Source organism: Stegostoma tigrinum, chromosome 6 (assembly GCF_030684315.1).
Source record: "Stegostoma tigrinum isolate sSteTig4 chromosome 6, sSteTig4.hap1, whole genome shotgun sequence".
Classification (NCBI taxonomy): Eukaryota; Metazoa; Chordata; class Chondrichthyes; order Orectolobiformes; family Stegostomatidae; genus Stegostoma; species Stegostoma tigrinum.
Window position 1 is genome coordinate 17,105,780 of NC_081359.1, and position 23,947 is coordinate 17,129,726.

The window sequence follows — 23,947 nt, forward strand, 5'->3', positions numbered from 1 at the left end:
CTATTCACCTGGTAACTTAAAAATTGAGTTTCATCACGCTACAAGATCACAGGCTTTAGCACATGTAATAATCATTCATCCTAGATGAAGGGCTGTTAACAACTTTTTTGCCTTGATTTGTTAAGTATGTAAAATTGCAATTTGCAAGATCTTCAGCTTGCTAGGATAAAGAAATGTCATTCACTTTAGAAAATACGTTTTGCATTAGCTTTTCCTCTGTCAAATTCATCATGAAAAGTAAGATACAAATAAAGTATAAACCTCCATAATTTAAAACTGTGGAGTTATCCACTTATGTTTCTTGTGGTATTTTAGTTGGCATACTTTTAGACAAATTTAGTTACACATTAATTTAGGGAGTTGCACATTTGTGATCATGGAACACAACAACCTTTGTGTTAACTTACAAACAGCTTGCATGAACAAAAGGTTCAATAATTTAGTACGTGTTTTTGGACTTATATTTAGAATCATCTGCTACCTTTACGATTTAAGTATTTGGAAGTATCAGAAGTCTCTGTACAATCTTACGGGTTTCTGTTCTTTATTAAGTATCTAGTTTATTTCACACATTTTTATTTTTAATGGTTTTAAAATAAAACAAGTTGCTTGCCAATAAAATAATTTATGAAACAGTATATCTAGGCTTAAATGCTACCTGGATATTTTTAAAATTAGTAACACTTGCATGATTTACACGCGCTAAAATGTTCTCTGAATGACCTTTCATAAATAAGATTAAATATTTATTTGAATTTGTGTTGCCTGGAGTGAGTTTATATGAAAGTAGTTCATAGAAAGTAGTTAACTCTACTTACTGTAATGTCTTAAGTTTTAATTTATAGAACTATAATAATAGAAAACTTAAACATGCAAAAATACTGACTGTGAAAACAAATTATTTAGTTCAGACATATTTTTGATACCTTGAAATTCAGCAATCCGACTGCAGTCTCGACAAAAGTTATTAAATTCATTGGTTCCTTGAATGTCCGACCCTTTGAGTATTTTGCAAATCTGTCTGCAAACTAGAAACAGAAAAGTATTTTTCCAGTTTAAAAAAGAAGTAATAACAAGTGAAAACGAATTGATCTGTATTTCAATGCTTTAATTTCTGCTAATTCATTTTATATTTTCTTTTAGTACAATTTCATTCCCACGGCATAATTAAAGTACACTGAAAACGGAGCTATATTTCAAACATTTCTTCAAGATATTAAATAGCTTAATGATGCTTTGAAACAAAATTTACAATTGGATTTTATAAGTCTCACATCATTATCATATGGGTCCATGTTGATCTACTACTTATGAGTGATTCAATATTTTCATCTAATTTATTGATATGGTGGTATCCTAATTCAGTATATGTACAAGACAAATGCACTTTAATATACAGGATTCTAGCAATACTTATAGGAATGAAAACCTTTGGGTACATTGCTGTTTTTATGCATTTTTTTACACTGAGGCAACTCCAGCTCTCACAGTGGGTTCATTTAATTTCTCAAGCAGATTTGAATTAAGCAGAACTATGTTATTAAATACACATAATATGAAACATAGTCTAATAATTCAGAATTCTGAAAGGCAGCGATTACAAGGGACAAATCCTTTTGCTATTTTGTTATGCTGTTGGTGTAATTCACGAATGAAGAATCAGCCTCTCAGACTGACAAGCTCGCTCTTCAGCTTTTATACGATATGATTTCCCTAATACTTCGGGTTTTAGTTTGGGTGTCATTAAGAAAGCAGGTTTTTCCCTTTGAACATTGAGGATTGGAAAAATTGTCGCCAATTCACAGCCTGTACTGGGTTGTCAGTGGGGTATCCCAAATTTTCAAAATCTATCATCTGGAAAGATACAATAGCTCTTGCACACTATTCCTTTTTTTGCTTTCAGAGGCAGGATTAGGGTACAAAATGCACTACATTTAAGTTGCAATCACCATAGTTCTGTGGCTGATGAAAGTATGTCAGGTAAAGGAGTGAAGACAAAATATGACATCTGAAAATGTACAGAATATTCGTTTGCTGAAGGATTTCAAGTGAAAAGAAAGGGGAATTTTAATCATCTCCCCATTCAATCTCAGTTGGGTAAATCATATCTAAGAGATTTGCATAAATATAAACCATCAAAGCCTTTTCATCTTCAAAGGGGGTTTCGGGACCCTATAAGCTTTGTACTGTAATCATCACAGGTCACAACCCTGCAGGAGCAGGGCTGCTATGGCAACATAAAAAACTAATGCTACAGGCTTAACATAATATTCTGGCCCGTAGGAAAGTGCAGTGACAGAAATGTCTTTTATAAACAGCCAACTTATATTACAATACCTGAATTTCACTTTTGACAACACAAAGTCTTAATTACTCTTTTAATTACATATCACGGATGCAAATAGTTTTGGAATTTTTTTAAAAATAAAAAGCACTATTACTTCATTTTGTTCCACTATTACTACACTCCCCACTCCCCAAAAGGTTCTTTTGTTTGAGCAAATTGCAGACTGAAATCATAATTCATCTACAGTGAATACTAAAATACAAAAAGAAGCTCTGGTAAACATGTTTGAGTTAATTTCATTTTCTCTCTGAAAGAGACGATTAAAAGTTTCCGGCTTGGTCCAGCGTTCACTGCACTGAAGTAAAAGAAAGAGAAATTAGGGAGGAGAAGTAGCAAGCCTCAGCAATTCTTTCAATTCCAAAGCACACCCAATACTATGTTGGCAAGAATGCACACTGTTCAGGATTTGCGGTGGAATTGTTTCACAACAAAAGAGTCAGAGTTACGCTTGTTATAGTCCAATAAGCCATGCCAGTCAAACAAGTGCCCAAAGCTAGGACAAAGGGGAGCAAGAGATTCTCACACAATAGACAACAAGTAAGTCCATCTTTTAGTTACAAATCAGCCTCCTCGTTTATTCTTGATATAATTTTTTTCCCCAAGCAGGCAAAATGAACAATAAAGAGATTTGATTATGCTTGCAATGTGGGAGAATGAAAATGGGCGTGTTCAAAGCAGGAATCCCCACGTGAAACTGAAAATTAAATGAAGGATGGTCAAACAGAGTTATGTACTCACTCAATGTTGCAACCTTAACAGCACATAAGTGGGGCAGGGGGGTGGAATGCAGGACAGCAACTGATGGCACTGTGGCGCGGTGGTGGGGGTAGGAAGAGTAAGGAAGGCCTATTTAATAACAGCCACTGTCATCCATGTTACAAACGCAGATAAACCACTTTCACTGCTGCTGAATCTTCATATTTAGATCTTTTAAGTCTCGTACCAGTTGCAAAATTTAAAAAAAACTGGACAAAAGACTGCACTTCAGTCAGGTTTTAGTGGGTGAAGTTATTTATATTTCATTGTGAAAACAACTGCAGTAAACACTTCAAAACAAGTAAGCGTTTCACTTGTCAGTCATAAAAATCAGAGTTAAAGACGCTTTTATAAACTTTTATAAATGGGTCTGCTTCGATCCCATTTAAGATTAACTGTTCCTATATTTTATAATCATCCTTATTTATTGAAAGCATGTTAACGTAATGAGGGCTATTTCAAAGTTGACTTAAGTAATTTGATGTGTCTCCTGTTTTTATTTCAGGACTTTATGGGCTTAAAAAAAAACCAGCCATGAAGCAAAAACACACCTGCTAGCAATTAAAAAGGAAGAAATACAGAACTATTCAGGAAATAATATCTGTAGTAATTAAAAACAGTGGTTAAAAGCTTCCTGTTCATTTCTCTGGTTTGCCCCAAGCACAGCCCCTTATATTCCTTTTCCTCTTTTCTTATTTAACCCCTCTCTCTCTCCTTTATTTATACAGATTGATACTCATTCTTTACTATTCCCAAAGCTGAAGCGTTACTCTCAATCAAAGCTGGAACTGTCAAGGGGTGTGTTGTTCAAACTTTCCTGACGCTGACCCTCTCCCTTTAGACCAAATGATCTGGCATGTGATCAAAGCATAAGGCTTTGCCAAATCTTGGTTAACTCACCCATTTGATTTCTTCGACAGTTTCCACTTTAGGCAGCATCAAGGTTGGAGGAAGTTCTTTAGATTGTAAGATAACTTCCATGTCCAGCTCAGCCAGGCCACTAGAGACAGAGTTGATTCGCACACACAGATCTGTGCGGCCTATGTGGGGTCGACTGAGCATCTCTGTGATTGTGAGCCGAGCTTCTTCCTTTAACCATAAGAAAAATCTATGCTCAGTGGCAACTTGCAATTTTAAAATAAGAACAGCATTCAACAATTTACACTACCTATGGCAGTCATTAATAAACAATCTCTCTCTTCATATAACTTCAGCATGGATATCTGGCAACAATATGTGGTAAAATGAAGTGCACTGCAAATTAAAATAATCTATAAAAATTGTCAGTCTTAGGCTTGCTGTATTAAATTTAATGACATCAGTTTCAACGACGCAGATATCTTTGGCCCTGGATGTTTGTGAACCAATAAGAAATCTGACAACTGTTTCAGTTAATTTACTTGACAAGACCCTGGTGACTTTTTTTTGTGAAGTAGCATGTATTTGAATTGCACAACACAATAAACAGGCTGCTTATTAGGACAGAAGAAATTCAGCCAAACATTTTGTCAAGGGTTTGGGTAAAATTGCCGATATGGATCAGGCAGATGCAAAAACTATGCCAAAGCACAGAGGAAGAAAATGGCAATAAGATTTCAAAATGTGGTCTGAGTTAAATGGTGTGAGGAAACAGTAGCTTACAGTTGTCAGATCAGATCAGAAATGGGCACATAAAGTAGCTTAAGACAGCACTGCAGAGCCACTGATTTACGGGGGTCTAGGCTGCTGATAATTAGGGTAAGCACAGACACAGAATAAAGTAATGGCTCTCTCTGCAGTTCAAGTGAAAAAAATAATAAACCCCAAGGTTAATGAAACCTGAATCAAATAGCCTTGAGCCTGGTATCATCACACTTTCATGAAGGGCTAACACATGCCAGTCAGTAGGAGGGTGAAGCTGGAACTAGCTGGTGATCATTACTATAATGCACAAAGTACTGTAAGTGAAAAAGTTAAATAAACAAATGTGTATAGGAACCTGCAGACCAATCCAGATGTGACTTCACAAAAAAGGAAAAAAAAATACAGTGCAGTCAAAGTGACGGCTGTTCATTATTCCTATCACAGATAAATCTAAAAATCCAGTTTCAAACAAGCAATCAAGTCATGCTTCCAGTTCCAATATAAATCACATTGAGGGTGAAGGTAAAACAGTTAAGTTGCGCCTCAGGATTTTCAGATAGTTAAACATTCAACCCTTCAAATTTCAAACACATTCACTAGTCGAAATTGTGAAATTTTTTCAGAAGGACGCAGGAATAAGTGCAAATTCAGTTATCACAGAATCATGCTGAGTAGGAGGCGGTCAATTGGTCCATCGTGGCTGTTACGGTTGTTGAAAAATCTATCCAATTACACCACCTTCTCCTACTCTTCTTCATATTCCTGTAAATCTTTCCTTTTCAAGTAGTTATTGCATGCCCCTTTTGCAAGTTACCATTCAAATCTGTGCCCTTCACCCTTTTAGGCATCATGCACATATCAAACCAACTCATCAGAGAGATGATAGAATTTTGTTTTTCTCTCAGATGGCAGAAATTCATTTCCTCACAAAGTGTTGGAGGGAAGTCATTGGATATTCTTTAAGATGGCAGTAGATAGATACTTGACTAACAAAAGAATCGAAGGTCATTTGGGTAAGACAGAAATGTTGAGTTAAGGCCATAATCAAATACCAAGATCTTTATGAATGGCGAAGCAGATTCAAGGAACCAAATAGTTTACTTCTATTCCTAATTCACATGCTGTGTTAAGAGAACTGCCTCTGTCTTTCATTGTGATTTACTTTGTGGAATATAATACACATGCATAACAAATGATACCTTTCACAGTGAGAGTGAAGGATGCCTCTGAGCATCCTGAATGACTGTTCTAAATGTTTGATCTACTGAGAATATATTTATTCCTAAGGAAGCAGTGGTCCCACACTTAGCCTCAACAATATTTTGGCATTCGAGGCTCTGTATTAAATAAGTTTCCTACTCTGCACTGAAAAATCTTCCCATGTCTATTCTTTTGTGCATAAGATGGATGTAACCATGTCAAAATTGATTCAAAATATCCATCAGAACATATGGCTTTTAATGGGGCCTGACAGTAACGCGAGCTACGCTAAATCATCAGTCTGACTGCTTGCTGCAGCAGCTGAAAATGTTCCTAGTTGGATGTTTTAGGTAATCTCAAATGGTCATCTTCGCGAGGAATGATCCTGATATTCAGCCACATGGACATTTCCATCATTGCTAGGCAGAGCCACCCAAAGCAGATGATATTGTTCCCACAGAGATGCAATCTGGTGTTCTACTGCAAACAATTTATGTGAGACAGTTAGAAATCGAAGCCACGGCAAACCAATCAAATTTTCCTTCTAAATAAAGAAATCTCAAACTAAAATACTTCATATTTTCCTCAATATCTACGCTTAAAACTGCACCTCTGAAATGCACTTCATAAGATTTAATACTTTCTCCATAAATTATTTCTGCATCCTAAAATAACTGTCCACACCTCTACAGATTTGCTCACATTATCAACCTTCTGCAGCCTATGCAAGAATGGTTTCTTTGTCTGAAGTCTTCACTACCTTTATTTAAATCAGACTCGGCATAGGCATAGGCATAAGGGACTGAATGGCCTCCTGTGCTGCATTATTTTAAACTGCATGATCATGTAAGTAAACAGTGTTTTGACTCATGTCCCTGATATACAGGTCAAATATCCACAATGCAATGCTCTCAGAGTAATGCCAAAGTAACATATAACTATCCCCAGTGCCAGCATTAATGTATCTCCCATCATCACCTCTTGTTTTAGTTTCTGACATTAGAAACACAGACCATTGCTGTGAATTTCAATTTTTAGCTCTGTCCCACAACCATCTAACAGCACAGGAGGACCAGCAACTAATAAATATGTTATTGTGCTGAGTATCACGTACAGCTGTGCGCTGATGAAAAGCCAAGAGACATTGTGATTTCTGCGATCATGCAGCCACAAACACCTGGAGCAGAATAAGGCCCTGTGCTGATGGGGGAAGTAAGGCTACACTGGTCCAAACACACAAGACGGTAAAGATGAAAGATGAGAACTCGCGTGCAGCCATACAACAGAGAGAAACAAAAAAGATTAATCAGCAGCCATTAGACCCACTAACCAATCAGCCTTGTGCATTCTGAGCTCCTGAATGATCAAAACTGCAAAGAAAACAACATCCGTCCACTTTCACACTCCAGTGGAAATAGTGGTCCCTCACGGCAGGGCTGCACAGTCGCACCATCTGGAGAATAAATCGTGTGTGAAGTACAGTATAGTTTGGGACCAAAATCTGTGGCGGCAACTCAGCGGTTAGTTCATTAGTTCCAAACTTCCAGGGATTAGTCCGGCATCTATTCTGCTGTCAGAAAGGATAAGGCAGGCAGAATGCAGAAACTTCAAGGAGGACTGGGACAACCAGGGAGAGTGGGGAGGAGGGGTGGGGAGCAATCCTGGGGCTCACTTTCAAAGTAGAGTACAATAATATGTAACCATCCCCAATGCCCCATCAAGACTGAATTGTCACCATCACTGGTACTAAACAAAATGATTAATTTGAATAAAGGATATTAAGTAAGTCACAGTATTGAAACATGTTTCATTTCTTCAAATGGAAGCCCATTAATAAGATAGTACCACACAGCATGATTCCACAATGTAGTGATTGCATTACAATAGTATGCTCATGGGTTCTTGGACTAGTGTTGTCTGACACTTTAATCTTCCATTTACATGTATGATAGGGATTTTATTTACCCAGTTAAGGGGCAGTTACTCAACCTCAACATAAAGCAAAACAATAACTTTCATGTAAAAAAACTAGCGAATTCAGTGTGGCACTATGTGAAGCTGAGCAACCATCCACACCAGAACAGATTATCTGGTCATTATCACGTTTATGCTTGAGGGTTCAAATCCCACTCCAGAGACATGGGTACAAAAATCTTGACTGATCTTCCCTGAGTGTGTGCTGGCATTGCTATAGATACTATGTTTCCTATCAGATGGTAAATTGGATACAGACGTGACAGAAGTAGACCAAGCCCAGTCAACTTTGCAAACGTCTGCTCATTAATACTTTATATGTATTTCAATACAATGAATACAATGCAAGAGGAAGTACAGGAGGGATGGACATGCTTGAAGGTGGATAAATAACCAGGGCCAGGTGAATTATATGCCTGGCTTATAAAAGGAAGTCAAAGAGGAAATTAAGTGAGGATTTTCTAATCCCCACTTAATATATGAATGGTACCAGAGGAATGGGAAATCTACGAATGTTGCACCGAAATTTATAAAGGGTATGAGGAAAGCACACTAACGAGAGGCTGGTCAATTTGATTTTAGTGTGGGTAATTTATTGGTATCAATTCTTTTAGGCTGGATAAACTGATACCTAGAAAGGCATGCAAAAATCAGGGATAGTCAGCATGGCTTTGTTAAGGGAAGGTCATGGCTTACTAATTTAGCTGAACGTTTTGAGGACGTTACAAGGAGGAGTGATGAGGGTCATGCAGTGGATGTTGTCTGCATGGATTTTAGCAAGGCATTTGACAAGATCCCATGTCAGACTGGTCAGAGAAGTGGCAAGTGGAATTAAATCTGGACAAGTGCAAGGTGATTCACTTCAGGCAGGCAAACGAAACAACAGAATAAACAATAAGCAGAACAATACTGAGATAAAGAAATGACTTTTTTTTATAGAATCCATTTTTTTCATTGAATCCCTAGTGTGGAAAGGGGTTTGGCCCAAGAGGTCCACGCCAACTTTCCGAATAGCATTCCACCCACACTCATTCTCCTACCCTATCCCCATAATCCTGCATTTCCCATGGCTAATTCATCTAAACTTACACATCCCTGAACACTACGGGTAATTTAGCATGGCCAATCGACCTAATCTGCATATCTTTGGACTGCAGGAGCACCTGCAAGAAACCCATGGAGATAAGGGAAGAAATGTGGAAACTCCGCATAGGCAGTTGCCCGAAGCTGGAATTGAACCTGGGTCCCTGTCGGTTAGGCAGCAGTGCTAACCACTAAGCCACTGTCCCACTATTCATTACCAATATTTTACCTTCATTATCAATGTTTTAATTAAAACATAGACTAAAACTGTATCAGAGATAATGGGAACTGCAGATGCTGGAGAATTCCAAGATAATAAAATGTGAGGCTGGATGAACACAGCAGGCCAAGCAGCATCTCAGGAGCACAAAAGCTGACGTTTCGGGTCTAGACCCTTCATCAGAGAGGGGGATGGGGAGAGGGAACTGGAATAAATAGGGAGAGAGGGGGAGGCGGACCAAAGATGGAGAGTAAAGAGGATAGGTGGAGAGAGTATAGGTGGGGAGGTAGGGAGGGGATAGGTCAGTCCAGGGAAGACGGACAGGTCACTGCACCACACAACCAGCCCAGCTCTTCCCCCCCCACCCACTGCATCCCAAAACCAGTCCAACCTGTCTCTGCCTCCCTAACCTGTTCTTCCTCTCACCCATCCCTTCCTCCCACCCCAAGCCGCACCCCCATCTACCTACTAACCTCATCCCACCTCCGTGACCTGTCCGTCTTCCCTGGACTGACCTATTCCCTCCCTACCTCCTCACCTACACTCTCTCCACCTATCTTCTTTTCTCTCCATCTTCGGTCCGCCTCCCCCTCTCTCCCTATTTATTCCAGTTCCCGCCCCTATTTATTCCAGTTCCCTCCCCCCATCCCCCTCTCTGATGAAGGGTCTAGGCCCGAAACGTCAGCTTTTGTGCTCCTGAGATGCTGCTGGGCCTGCTGTGTTCATCCGGCCTCACATTTTATTATCATAGACTAAAACTGCACTGCTGTGAAAAATTTCATTCTGGCATGTTTCAAATTTGAAAATAGACCTGCACTTATAAAGCAGCTTCAATGAACTCAAGACATACCAATGTACTTTAGAGTCAATTAAGTATCCTTTCTAAGTGACATCACTACTGCGATCAAGGAAACATGGGACTAACTTACATCAATCTGATAAGGATACAATAATCTGTTTTTGTTTGATTGAGGAATAGTTGTTGGCGAAGGACACAGGGAGAAACCTCTGCTCTACTCTGAAATGGTGTCTGTGGAATATTTATGCCCACCTGTGAGGGTAGATAAGTCCTCACTTTAATGTCTCCAGGAAGACATTATGGTTTCATTTCTGCAAGGAAACATGCATCCAAGCCTGACTCAAAAGACCTGTTCAGTTTGGAAAAGCTTGAGAAATTGGACTGTTGTTAGCAGCAAATGGATAGTCACAAAATAATAATGACACCTAAAGTGCCTTATTCGTTTAGTGCTATGCAGAAACACCTGTTCTACATTATTTACAGTATGAAGTGTCAAAGATGGAGAGTTCAGCAGTGCGATTTGCAAACGTTCCACGACTTCCAGTCCTATTGGAGCCACAATTAAACTGTAGATCCAAATTATGTGCTTGATTTGAAGAAATAGATATTTTTGACTGTTCGTCAGCTTAATTTTACAGAACAAAATCAGAAGTTGTTGGAAAAGCTCAGCACTGTTCTGAGGAAGGGTCACTGGACCAGAAATGTTAACTTCAATTCCTCTTCACAGATGCTGCCAGTCCTGCTGTGCTTTTCCAGCAACTTCTGTGATGAAGGAGAAGTGGCTACTCTAGATACACTTTGTTGGAAGGGGTGCACTCCACTTCCTCAGGCGCAAACTCCGCAGTCCCTTCACCCCAAGCCTTTCAGCAACACACAGGCACGCAGACTCTTCCTGCAGCCCGTTGCGGCCAGCCAACTTTGTGGGCTTATTTGCAGGTACCATTTTGGTAAAGTGGATAATCATTCCAATGAAATGCTGATCAGATCACAGCTAGAATTTTGTGTCTAGTTCTAGTCACTGTATTATAGGAAGGACATAACTGAGACAGTACAGAGGATTTTTACAAGAATGTTATCAATGCTTGAAAAGTGAACTATAGGAATGTTGTTTAGGAGAGGGTTGTTTTCCTAAGAATAGAGGAAGATGAGAGATAACTTACTTGAGGTGTTCAATATGATGAGGAGTCCAGATAAAGTAAAAAGATGAGACCTGTTTCCCCTCGCAGAGAGGTCAATTACTGGCAGCATACACAAAAGGTGATGGCTTAGGAAGGGTGGACGCTGGGAAGTTATTTCCGTTAGGCAGGAAGACTAGGACCTGTGGGCACAACCACAGAATTAGAGGGGGTCAATTTATAATGGAAATGAGGAGACATTTCTTCAGCCAGAGTGGTGGGCCTGTGGAATTCATTGCCACAGAGTGCAGTGGAGGCCAGGACGTTAAATGTCATCAAGGCAGAGATTGATAAATTCTTGATCTCGCAAGGAATTAATGTTTGGGGACAGTGCAGGTAAGTGGAGTTGAAATGCCCATCAGCCATGATTAAATGCGGAGTGGACTCAATGGGCCAAATGGCCTCACTTCCACTCCTATGTCTTATGGGCTTAAGGTCTTAAGATTAGAAGGGACATGAGGAAAAACATTTTCATCTGGAGAGTAGTGAGTTTCTGGAATTCACTGACAGGTTTTATGGTGAAGAGAGAAGCTCTCAAGTTGTTTAAGAGGAATCGATTTGCACCTGAAGTACAGTAACCAGCAAGGTTATGGAGTAGGATAACAAAGTGTGGAGCTGGATGAACACAGCAGGCCAAGCAGCATCTCAGGAGCACAAAAGCTGGACTAGGTGCTGGATGATTGAAATAGAATGAATGGTTATTTTTGTTTTAGCAGCTACAGACAGGATCGACTGAATGGTCTCCTACTGTGACATCACTTTTCTATAGTTCAACATAAAAATGAGGTGTCAACCTGGTGAAGGTACAAGACAGGACCAAACCAAGCACCATGCAAACAAACTCACAGATCACAAAGTCATACAGCATGGTCCAACAGGAAGTGGAGGGTCCATGAACCTCTTCATCCTCAATGGCGGGTGAGTCTAACATACTAGCATAAAGAGCCAAAGCTGACAGATTTGCGACCTTCTTCAGACGGAAGGGCTGAGTGGATGATCCTGTTTTAGACGGGGCCAAGTTGATGGAAGTTAGAATGTGGGAGCTGGCCAAGGGGTTTAGAACTATGCAAAGTTAGAATCAGTACCATTTACAAGATAAACAGCAGCAGCTCGCCAAGGTTTCTTTCTTCAAGAAAAAGTTCTCCCGTAGGACCCTCTTAAAACTTTCCCTTCTCACCTTAAAATTATGTTCTCCAGGTTTGAATTTCCCAACCCCACGGAAAAGACCTTGGCTATTCAATCAATCCATGCCCCTCATGATTTTATAAACTTCTACAAGGCTATACCTCAGACTCTGACGGTCCAGGGAAAATAGTCCTAGTCCATTCAGCCTCTCCCTACAGCTCAAACCCTGACGATATCCTTGCAAATATTTTCTAAACCCTTTTGACTTTCACAGCATCCTTCCTATAGCAAGGAGACCAGAACTGCACACAGTATTCCAAAAGTGGCCTAACTAATGTCCTGTACAGCTGCAACATGACCTCCCAACTCCTATACTCAATGCACTGACCAATAAAGACTTGCTTACTGAACACCTTCGTCACTATCCTGTCTACCTGTGCAGCCAAAAATATAAATTGTAAGGAGTATCTTAAAGGAGGAGAGACGTGTGGAGGTCAAATGGTCTGGGGTAAGGAATTCCAGAGTTTAAGGTCCAAATTACTAAAACAATTTTGGGCGCAACAGACAAGATTGATTACAAATATGAAGCATTTTTAATAATTGTATCTTTCAAAACATAGAGCAACACTTTAGGAACTCAGTACTGTTTTGTAGGATCGCGATTGTTTTGTATTGCCAGATTCATGGGCACTGAGAATTACAATATTTGCTGTTTAATGCTTTCAGCTACAGACAACATAGGAACACAATGAACAGCAGGTTCACATTCTGTCAGTGGGAAGTGATGTCACACAATCAGTGCTCAGCAACCATACTGACATCTCAGTATCTTCACGGGCAGGAAATAAGTCTGTTCATTTCTTGTGAGACAGGAGAAGGGCAATAATCCAGATGTGCTGATTGGGCTTATATAAATTGATCAAAGCAAGTTAGCTCAGCACAGATTTGCGAAGGGTATGGACATGGCACAGACACAGTGGGCTGAACTGTCTCCTTCTATGCTAGATCATCCTCTTATGACTCTTACAATTTGTCTGTCTTGGGAACAAAAAGGCACCTTTAACAGAGGCAGATATGCCCACATTACTGAGGAGGTACAGTCGGGAGATTATTTCTTTTACACATTGTACCTCACTTTTTCTAAATCACAGGGTAGTTGAAAAAAAAACCTGGGAGGCAATAGCCATGCACCTGAAAGGCTCTGTTGATCAATAACTGAACGTCAGGAATTTCAGAAATGATTGATGGAACCAAATGTGACTCAATGAGTTAGAGATTGTGGAATCAACATCTACTCCAAAGACTTGAGCACAAAATCTACACTCCAACTCCACTTGGGAGCTGCCATCTTCCAGGTGAAAAGTTAAACCATGGCCCTATTCATCCTTTCAAGTGGACATAACATGATCTCGTGGGTTTAAAGAAGAGTCACAATGGCTCTGCACCTCTCCCATTGAAGTTTCCATAGCACTCTCTTCTTTTATTGAAAGCTACATGGGGACTACCTTGAAGAAGAACAGAGATGTTCTCATTGAGTGTCCTAGTCTAATATTGCACCACTAACATGCATAAAAATGTTCTAAAAATATCTGGTAGGTGCTACGTTGCTGTTTATAGAGCTTTCTTACTGAGCAGATGTTCTGCAACATTTCATTTATTACATGCATGGAAATGTTCTAAAAATATCTGCTGGTGCATCATTGCTGTTTGTAGAGCTTTCTCAATGTGCAGATGTTCTGCGACATTTTGTTCAATATAGTGGTGACGACACTTCAAAAGTACTTCACTAGTTAGAATGCATGTTGGTATTGAGGGGCCCTATGAAGGTGGGGTATAAATGTAAGACTGTTTTTGAAAATCAACTGCAAAAATGTCACCTGTAAGAAACTTAACAATATAAAAGCAACCTTTTGTAATACTACACTCTTCCAGTAAGCTCACAGTCATACCTTTTGCTACCGTATGTTTGCATCTTTATTTGTGTGCATTATGCAGTACCTTCTTGTTTAATGCAACACCATCTTCACAGTCAAGGACAACACAATCTACATCGAGACTGGTTATCTTGTGGAGTTTCCTTTCATCATTCCCAGGTACATACAGCACAGCTCTCCGAGGTACATACTTGCGCTTGGTGTTTGCACGGCAGGTATAGTGACAACACTCCACGTGTCCGAGAGCACGGCATGACTTGGTATACTTTCTTCTGGAATAAAACAAGGGTGAATGTTATTAACATTCAAAGTCAAAGGAAACTAGGCTTCAAAACATTGTACACATTTTAGAAAACTAATTATTCACGTGTTTAATGGGGAAACATAGTAGATATCAGCACTGGGATGTTAAACTTTACATATTATTGGCAGCACATGTATAGTGAGAGTTCTAGGTACTGGCTAGTTGGCTAATTTATGGAAGATGCTTTGTGTATTTGTGTAGCTCATGGGTACTGGATTAAGCAAATAATTCATTGAAAAATTAGGCACAATTAGTATGGTTGTACCAAATGGGGGTGGTACAGCAAATATAGGGAGAAGTGGGGACACAAAGCGTAGAATTTTAGTGCTTAGGGTTCAAGTTCAGGGGGCCTGTTTTGATATCTATGAAAAGGTCAGGAACAAATTCACTCTCCACAGAGGAACATGATGTTAGAATAGATCAAGGTCATTGAAGCTTTGGTGTTTAGAAAGTCCAAGGCTAATCCCATTGAAACGAATCAAGTTTTTGAGGAACTGAGATATTAAAAGCATATTTCCCCCTGGTTGCAGAGTCTAGAAGTTGGAGTAATCTTAGAAAAGGAATCAGTCATTTAGGGCTGTAAAGCAGAAATTTCTTCACAGAGAGACTTGTGATCCTTGGAATTGTCTATCCTAGGTAGCTATAGGTGCTTAATCGGTCAGTATATCGAAGGAAGAGTAAGGGCATAGGGATAAAGCAGGAAAGTGATGGTAGAAATCAAGTACGATCTAGTCGATTACCAAGGCATGCAAACTGGTTTGAAATATTCCTCAAGATGTCCCTCAAAACTCCTTCCCAAAGGGCACTGTGGGTCTACCTAGAGCATACAGACACAGCAGTTCAAGAAGGCAGTTCACTACCACTTCCTCAAAATAGGCACAGGTCATAAATGTTGGTCAATCAGCAACACCTGTGCCTCACGAGTGGAGTTTAAAAAAATCATATGGCTTTCTGTTTTCAACCACATTATCTCAAGCTCCTGTTACTGAGCACAACCTTCGATACCAAGTAGAAAACATAATGTGCTCAGATGATTCCTTACTACCAGTCAAAAAACAATTTCCATTGTCCATAATTTTCACAACCACTAAAGAGGAGCTCTAAAAGAAAAATGAAAAAGAAACATTGTTGTCCTTATTATTTTCTCTTCAGCTTGCTTGTAATATTGGTCTTGAAGATTTCTGGGAGTTGTTAGGTCAATTCTAAATTAGGCCATTTTGCATAACACTATTGTGTATTCTCAGATTCAAAATGTTAAATTCAAATGTAGCAACAGTACTATGACAATGACCACATAACCTGTTTCACTAATGTTGATTCAGCAATAAATATTAGTCAAGATACACCACAGAACTCCTGTGTTCTTTGATTTAGTACCCTAGGATGTTTTAAATTCAGCAAGAAGCAGAGGGAGCATCGGTTTAACGTCCTTTCTGAAAGATGGCACCTCCAATATTTCAACATGGGGTACACAACGTACTGACTGTGTAGATTAGTCTGCAGAACGTGGACGCATGACAATCATAGACATCTCTCTCTGCGGTGCTATAGAATACATGTCTCAGGGTACCTGGATCCTGGGAATCTTCTCAAAATAGTTCTAGATTCTAAAGTTTCCTTCATGGCCTCTGACAACCAGAGGACATATAAATCAGATGGCAGATGAGAATAATTTAGTTTTGCAACAAGTTCTTGTGGTCTGGAGTGCACTACACTGCCTGAAAAAGGCAGTGGAAGCAGATCCAGTAGTAACTTTCAAAAGGTAATCTGATAAAAACTTGAAGGGGAAATTTTTACAGGGTTATGAGGTAAAGGTTAGGGACTGGGAATTAGGTCTGAATGGCTTTCTACTGGGCTGTATCATTCTCTATCTTCACATCTGCCCACCTTGTTTATGCCCCTGGTAACAACACTTGGCATCATAATTGCACTGTTTATATGAAACCTCTGATTCACCAGAAGAAACCCTCTGTGAAAAATCTGCTTTATAGATCACGTGGCCACAGGTCTGTAATACTATTTCATAGCAAGAGTATTATGTCACTGTTTGGGCGTACACAGAGAATCTCAAAGGTTTACAGCTCGGACTAAGCAATTGAAAACTAATTTCACTGCCCAGTTTCCTTCCACAGCAACATATTTTGCTCGACTCGAAATCATGACCTATTTTGCCTTAAAAGATGCAATGCTATTCTCAGTGAAAAAACATGGTATGCTATAATTCTGAAGAAATGTCTCCTCGCCCGCCCAAGTAATAGACTCAAATTTAAAGCTGCCCATCACTGGCTACCAAAGCACAGGAAACGGCCTTTTCCTTTTTGCCCTAATAAAATCCCTTTAGAATTTTAAAAGCTCTATTAAATTGCTTGGTCTCCTGTACTGCAATAGACGTACTCCCAGTAACTTGAGCCTCTCCTTGTAACAATCTCACTTTATCTCACTGAACCTAAAAATACGATCTCTGTAGCTCTATAATGCTTTCTACAAACATGGCCCAGCATTTCTCCAAAAGCTTTCTGAACACCTTCCAGTGAAACATTTTCAGATGCAGCCCCTGGTCTACTAAGAAAGGACCTGCATTTATATAACACAATTCACGTTCTCAGGACATCTCCAAGCACTTTATGGACAATGATGTACTTCTCCAGTGTACTCATTGCTATAAAGTAGGAAATACAGCAGTCAGTATGCACAAAGCAACAAAGTGACAAAAAACAACAAATAACCTTGTTTTTAGTGACATTGATCGAGGGATAAACATCAGCAGCAAATTCAGAATTGTTACTATGCAGAAGGTCATTCAGCTCATCATGGCTACACCAGTTCAATGAATGAACAATGCACCCAATGTTACTCTCCTGCTTTCTCCCCATAATCCTGCAAATTCTGAATTTTGAGATAATAGTTCATTCACTTTTGAACAATTCGACTGAACATGTGTCCACCACATTTTCAGCCAGTGCATTCGCGACCTTAGCAACTCAGAGTTAAAAAGCTTTATCTCATATTGCTTTTACTCCTTCTGACAATTATTTTCGTTCTCAATCATTTCTCCTGTGGTGACATGTTAACAGTTTCTCCTAATCTATCTTGTCCAGACTACTCATGATTTTGAACACCTCTACCAAATCTTCTCTCATCCTTCCTTTCCTAACTGAAGTTCTTCAAACCTGGAGCCATTCGTAAATGTTTTTTGAAACCTCTCCAATGCTTTCACATCTTTGCTAAATTACACCTCCCAGAACAGCATGAATAGTCCACCTGAGGCTGAACCTGAATAATGTCCAATATGTTCAACATAACCTCCTTGCCCTTGTACTCTATGTCCTTCGTAATAAAACCAAGTATATTGTACACTTTACTAACCTCTCAACCTGCCCTGCCAATTTCCATGCCTTATGCACAAATATACCTAAGTCCCTCTGCTTCTGTACCCTTTTAGAATTGTACTTCTTAATGTTAACCAGTTAGTTCAGTTAGCTGGACTGCTGATTTGTGACGCAGACTGACACTAATGTTGAAGGCTCAATTCCTATACCAGCTGTGGTCATCATGGAGGTCCTGTCTCTCAAGCTCACCCCTCACCTGAGGCTTGGTAATCCTCAAATTAAACTCTTCGTCAGTTGTCTCCCTTTAACAAGAGAGCAGCTGATGGTGCTTGGCATTAAGACAACTTTCATTTTCAAATTACGACAGTCATTAATAAATTCAATATTGAATTAAGAAAAAAATGTCTGTCTAGACAATGGTGAGAATGTGAAACTTGCTACCACATGGAATTGTTGTGAGAAACCAGTTTTAGAAATTTAGTCCTGGGATGTGGACATCATTGATTGAGCAGTATTTATCACCTATCCCTATTTGGCATTGAGAAGGAGGCACCAAGTTGCCTTTTTAAACTGCTGCAATCCATTTGGTACAGTTCCAGAATTTTTTCCAGTGATAATAAAGGGACAGTAATATATTTCCAAGTCAGATGGTGAGTGGCTTAGCGGGGAACTTGAAGGTAGTAGTTTCTGCTGTCCTCGTCCTTCTAGATGGAAGTGGTCGTCGCTTTGGAAGGTACTATCTAAAGAGCCCAACATGAATTTCTATTGATATTATGCACTGCTGCTACTGAGTGTCAACGGTGAAGGGAATGAATATCTGTAGAAATGAGTATTTGAGTTGGAAAAGGTTACAGGGAGACATTTGCACTTTTGAGATGACAATTTTAATCTGAATCACTGTCATAATGGGAACCACTGTTGATGAGGCAGGGGAGAGGTAAATAAGACTTGATGGGAGTTAAGAAATGGGCAGAGTTTTGAGTGAGTTTAAATTTCAGCAGATTCGAAGAGCCTCAGCTGTAGTTCAGTGTATCATTCCGGGCAGCACATTTTAGAAAGTATGTTAAGGTGTTAGAGACGCTGTAGAGGAGGTGTATCAAGTTAATACCAGTGATGAGGGCTTCCAGTGAAGTGCAGAGAGTTTGATAAAGAAGATGCTTCCCCTGAATTGTGAGTCAGTAAATAGAAATCATAGATTTAAAATAATTGCCAAAAGAATTAAAGGGGAAATGAGGAGAACATTTTCCCTACCCAGAAAGTTGTCAGAGCTGAAACACACAGTCACCTTTTACTTACACGTGGAGAGTCCTTGACACTGATCCAGCACCCACACAGCCAGCTCTCAGAGTGAATAGGGTATCTGAAACTCCTGTTTTTATCTGTCAGCCAGGGCCCTTTCACTGAACCAGGGTGGCACAGTGGCTCAGTGGTTAGCACTGCTGCCTCACAGCACCAGGGACCCAGGGTCAAACCCACCCTCAAGTGACTGTGTGTGTGGAGTTTGCACATTCTCCCCGTGTCTGCATGGGTTTCATCCGGGTGCTCCGGTTTCCTCCCACAGTCCAAAGATGTGCAGGTTAGGTAGACTGGCTAAGCTAAACAGCCCGTAGTGTTCAGGGGTCTGTAGATTAGGTGGGTTTTATGGGGATGGGTCTGGGATGGATGCTTCAAGGGTGGTCCGAAGGGTGTATTTCCACACAGCAGGGATTCTATAATTCTATGATTAACAGCCCCAGTCAGGGAACTCATATTCTCTGAAGTCTACCTGGCTGACCTCATTACAATCACGACATCCCTCTCCCTTTGCATACGAGGATATAGATTGCTATTTTTTTGTAACTCCTCCTGGGGTGTTTTAGCACCAGGTTAGGTTCCTCCAACTCTGCCTCTGATATGGGCAGTGTGTATTGCACACTTGTCTCTTGCACCTGGAGTGTCTCAGAAGAAATAAATTCTTCTCTTCAGGCAGCAAAAGCGTTGAGGTGACTGCACCCATGTCCATCTTCAATTCTGAGATATCGTCAATGCTTAGTGGAGAAGGACGGCCCAGGGGTTCCAGAACAGGCTGTCAAAGAGCTGGGAACATTTTGTCTCTGCACGTTCGAGAGTGTGCAGCTTTCATACAGTCAACATGCTTGATCAGGTCCGTTGCACTTAGCTGAACTTTATACGTCACTGGACATGACCTAACATGTCTCTATCATGTCTCTTACTCACACAATTCAAACTTAGTTCCCTAAGGTAAACTGTCTCTCTCGCGTAGTGAAGTCATGTCCAAAAATGACATGCTGTTCCCCACACCCGACAACAGCTCCACACGCCCCCCCACCCCGCCCCCATGTCCAGGAAGATCAGATTTAACCTGGTGTGGAGACTCTCCTTTAACAACTCCGCTGGAGCTATCCCTGTAGTTGCATGAGGAATGGTCTTATAATCTGTGTATCATTAGGAACTGGGGCACTTTGGTATCTAGTGAGGCTATGGGCTGTTTCTTTAAGCTTGCCTTCAAAGTTTAGACTGCTCTTTCTACCAGACCACTGGGTGATGGATGGTATGGAGCTGTCCTTATTATGTCGAACAATATTCAACTTTAGGAAATACACAAATTCCCTCTTTGGGAGTCCATGTATTGCAAAAGATGTGCACAGTTTTTCTATCGTTGGCCCAGTGTTTGACTAACAAACTCTATGTACTTCAGCCAGCTTGAGTGAGCTTCTACAATGACCAAGAACATTGAACCCATGAAAGGACCTGCAAAGTTGACATGTAACCAAATCCAGGGTTTACCTGGCCAATCCCACAAATGTGGAGGAGCGGCTGGTGGTAATCTTTGTCCTCGTTGACACTCTGGGTACTGTCCCACCAACATGGCTATGTCTGCATCCAGTCTTGGTCACCAGATACAATTTTGTGCCAACAGCTTTTCTTTTGGAAACCCTGGAATGACCTTTGTGGAATTCCATCAGTATCTGGAGGCGACCTTTGCTCAAAACAATCACTTTTACTCTCCATCCTCTACTGTGATCTGGTATCTGCTGGTCCCAAAAGATTTGAATTCTGGTTGTGACAGCCCTTTGGTTTCCCCCATAATGACCAGCAGTTTCAGTTCTGCCAGGACCAGATCTTTCTCAGTCCAAAGTCTGATATTGTCAGCTGTGATTGGAAGTGTCAGAAAATTTAAAACCATTATGGACTCTTCCAGTGGTGGTGTATCTGCCAGCGGGATGTGGCTCAATGCATCTGCATTTGCTACTTGACCTCCTGGACAGTGTTCCAACTTGCAATTATACCCACTTAGCATTAGAGTTCATGGTAGAATTCAGCCTGAAGCTATGGGCGGCACTGCCTTGTCCTCTTTAAGTAGACTTAGCACGGATTTGTTGTCCATTATTATTACAAATTTATGTCTGTAAAGGTATTGGTGGAACTTCTTGACTCCAAATATGACCTCTAAACCTTCTTTCTCTATCGGGGGCTATTTATGCTCTGTATTACCCAAAGTTGGGTGTTCCTCTCCATCGGGCCACCTTTGAGCTAATACTACTCTGATGCTGTACGGGGAGGCATCGCATATCAATACCAGATCTTGCTTGGGAGGATAATGTGCCAACACCTTCAAGGATGATAGCTGTTTCCTCAATTCCCTGAAAGCTATGGCTTGGGTACATGACCAGTTCCAAGGTTGACCAATTTTAAAGAGTTGATGCAAAGGTGCCAGGATGGAGGCCAGGTTATGTAAGAACTTTCCATAGTAGTTCACCAGCCCAAGGAAAGACTTGAGCTCAGGTACAGACATGGGGTGACGGAGCACCTTCTTTTACCCTCACTTTATCTTCCCATGGGTGTAACCCAGTCTTGTTGACTTGTTAGCCCAAGTAAAGTACTTGGGTACCTGGAACACACATTTTTCATTTCTAAGGTGTACACCAGCCTTGTAGAACCACTTAAGGTCTATATCCAAGTTCTCTCAGTGCTCCTTTATTGGTCTTCCCTATATTAGCAAGTCATCTAGATAAACGGCAACCTAGGGTAGACGTTATAAAATGTTCTTCATCATCCGCTGAAAATTTGCATAGGCTGACAATACCTAAATGACTGTCTTGTATATTGGTACGAACCCTTATGGGTATTAGTTGTAGTGTTCTTTTGGTAATCCTCATCTGACGGCATTGCAAGTACGCATAGCTCATGTCCAGCTTTGTGAGGGACGGCTAACCCAGCTTTCTGTATAAATCCTCTTTGCAAGGGTTTGTGAAAAATGATTTACCGTTTGTTTAAAATTCCCACAATGGCGAACTGACCCACTGGGCTTCACAGTGGTTGAAAATGGTGCTGCCCATTCTGCAAACTAGGTTTGAGAATGAGAGATAACGGGAACTGCAGATGCTGGAGATTCCAAGATAATAAAATGTGAGGCTGGATGAACACAGCAGGCCAAGCAGCATCTCAGGAGCACAAAAGCTGACGTTTCGGGCCTAGACCCTTCAACAGAGAGGGGGATGGGGGGAGGGAACTGGAATAAATAGGGAGAGAGGGGGAGGCGGACCGAAGATGGAGAGTAAAGAAGATAGGTGGAGAGAGTGTAGGTGGGGAGGTAGGGAGGGGATAGGTCAGTCCAGGGAAGACGGACAGGTCAAGGAGGTGGGATGAGGTTAGTAGGTAGCGGGGGGTGCGGCTTGGGATGGGAGGAAGGGATGGGTGAGAGGAAGAACCGGTTAGGGAGGCAGAGACAGGTTGGACTGGTTTTGGGATGCAGTGGGTGCAGTGTTCTGCAAAGCGGTCCCCAAGCCACCACACCCGGCACCTTCCCCTGCAACCGCAGGAAATGCTACACTTGTCCCCACACCTCCTCCCTCACCCCCATCCCAGGCCCCAAGACGACATTCCACATCAAGCAGAGGTTCACCTGCACATCTGCCAATGTGGTATACTGCATCCACTGTACCCGGTGCGGCTTCCTCTACATTGGGGAAACCAAGCGGAGGCTTGGGGACCGCTTTGCAGAACACCTCCGCTCAGTTCGCAAAAAACAACTGCACCTCCCAGTCGCAAACCATTTCCACTCCCCCTCCCATTCTCTTGATGACATGTCCATCATGGGCCTCCTGCACTGCCACAATGATGCCACCCGAAGGTTGCAGGAACAGCAACTCATATTCCGCCTGGGAACCCTGCAGCCATATGGTATCAATGTGGACTTCACCAGTTTCAAAATCTCCCCTTCCCCTACTGCATCCCTCAACCAGCCTAGTTCGTCCCCTCCCCCCACTGCACCACACAACCAGCCCAGCTCTTCCCCCCCACCCACTGCATCCCAAAACCAGTCCAACCTGTCTCTGCCTCCCTAACCGGTTCTTCCTCTCACCCATCCCTTCCTCCCACCCCAAGCCGCACCCCCCGCTACCTACTAACCTCATCCCACCTCCTTGACCTGTCCGTCTTCCCTGGACTGACCTATCCCCTCCCTACCTCCCCACCTACACTCTCTCCACCTATCTTCTTTACTCTCCATCTTCGGTCCGCCTCCCCCTCTCTCCCTATTTATTCCAGTTCCCTCCCCCCATCCCCCTCTCTGATGAAGGGTCTAGGCCCGAAACGTCAGCTTTTGTGCTCCTGAGATGCTGCTTGGCCTGCTGTGTTCATCCAGCCTCACATTTTATTATCTAGGTTTGAGAATGAGTTCATTTTCCAGCCTTCTGATTTCTCACTCTACTTTTGTCCATAAGGCAAATGGCAGTGGGCGGTCTTTACTGAATTGTGGAATTGCTACCTAGTCAACATGCAAATTGGTCTTGGCTCCTTTGATAGTCCCTTGATCTTCCAGAACATCATCTAGGCATTTATTTAGGATTTCACTCAGACAGCCATTCTCTAACTGGAAATTGCTGAGCCAATCTATCTTTCACTACCAATTTTGCACCATCAATGCTGGGTCCAAGCGTTTTACTACAATCAGTAGTAACTGAATCAGCTGCTTCTTATAAGAGACCAGAACTGAAGCTGTTCCCTAAATCTGTAAAGATACCCTGGCATAGGTTCTCAGTCTAACCATGATCTTGTGCAGACGTAAGGGTTGGA

General features: G+C 41.3%; 1 protein-coding gene and 1 long non-coding RNA gene across 6 annotated transcripts in view; one reads left to right on the forward strand and one right to left on the reverse strand.

The window, feature by feature from the left end:
• Nucleotides 1-23,947, forward strand: part of LOC125453289 (uncharacterized) — a 125,186-nt gene that overhangs the window by 68,408 nt on the left and 32,831 nt on the right. The window lies entirely within an intron of this gene.
• Nucleotides 1-23,947, reverse strand: part of clybl (citrate lyase beta like) — a 145,186-nt gene that overhangs the window by 6,934 nt on the left and 114,305 nt on the right. For 4 of the 5 annotated variants that reach the window (XM_048532653.1, XM_048532650.1, XM_048532655.2 and 1 more), the window contains exons 3-5: nucleotides 14,301-14,508; nucleotides 4,004-4,192; nucleotides 927-1,028 (exon numbers count right to left, since the gene is read on the reverse strand). In XM_048532653.1, coding sequence (XP_048388610.1) covers nucleotides 927-1,028; nucleotides 4,004-4,192; nucleotides 14,301-14,508 — 499 coding nt within the window. The remainder of the gene's footprint in view (nucleotides 1-926; nucleotides 1,029-4,003; nucleotides 4,193-14,300; nucleotides 14,509-23,947) is intronic. The other variant, XM_048532651.1, reaches the window with a different exon arrangement.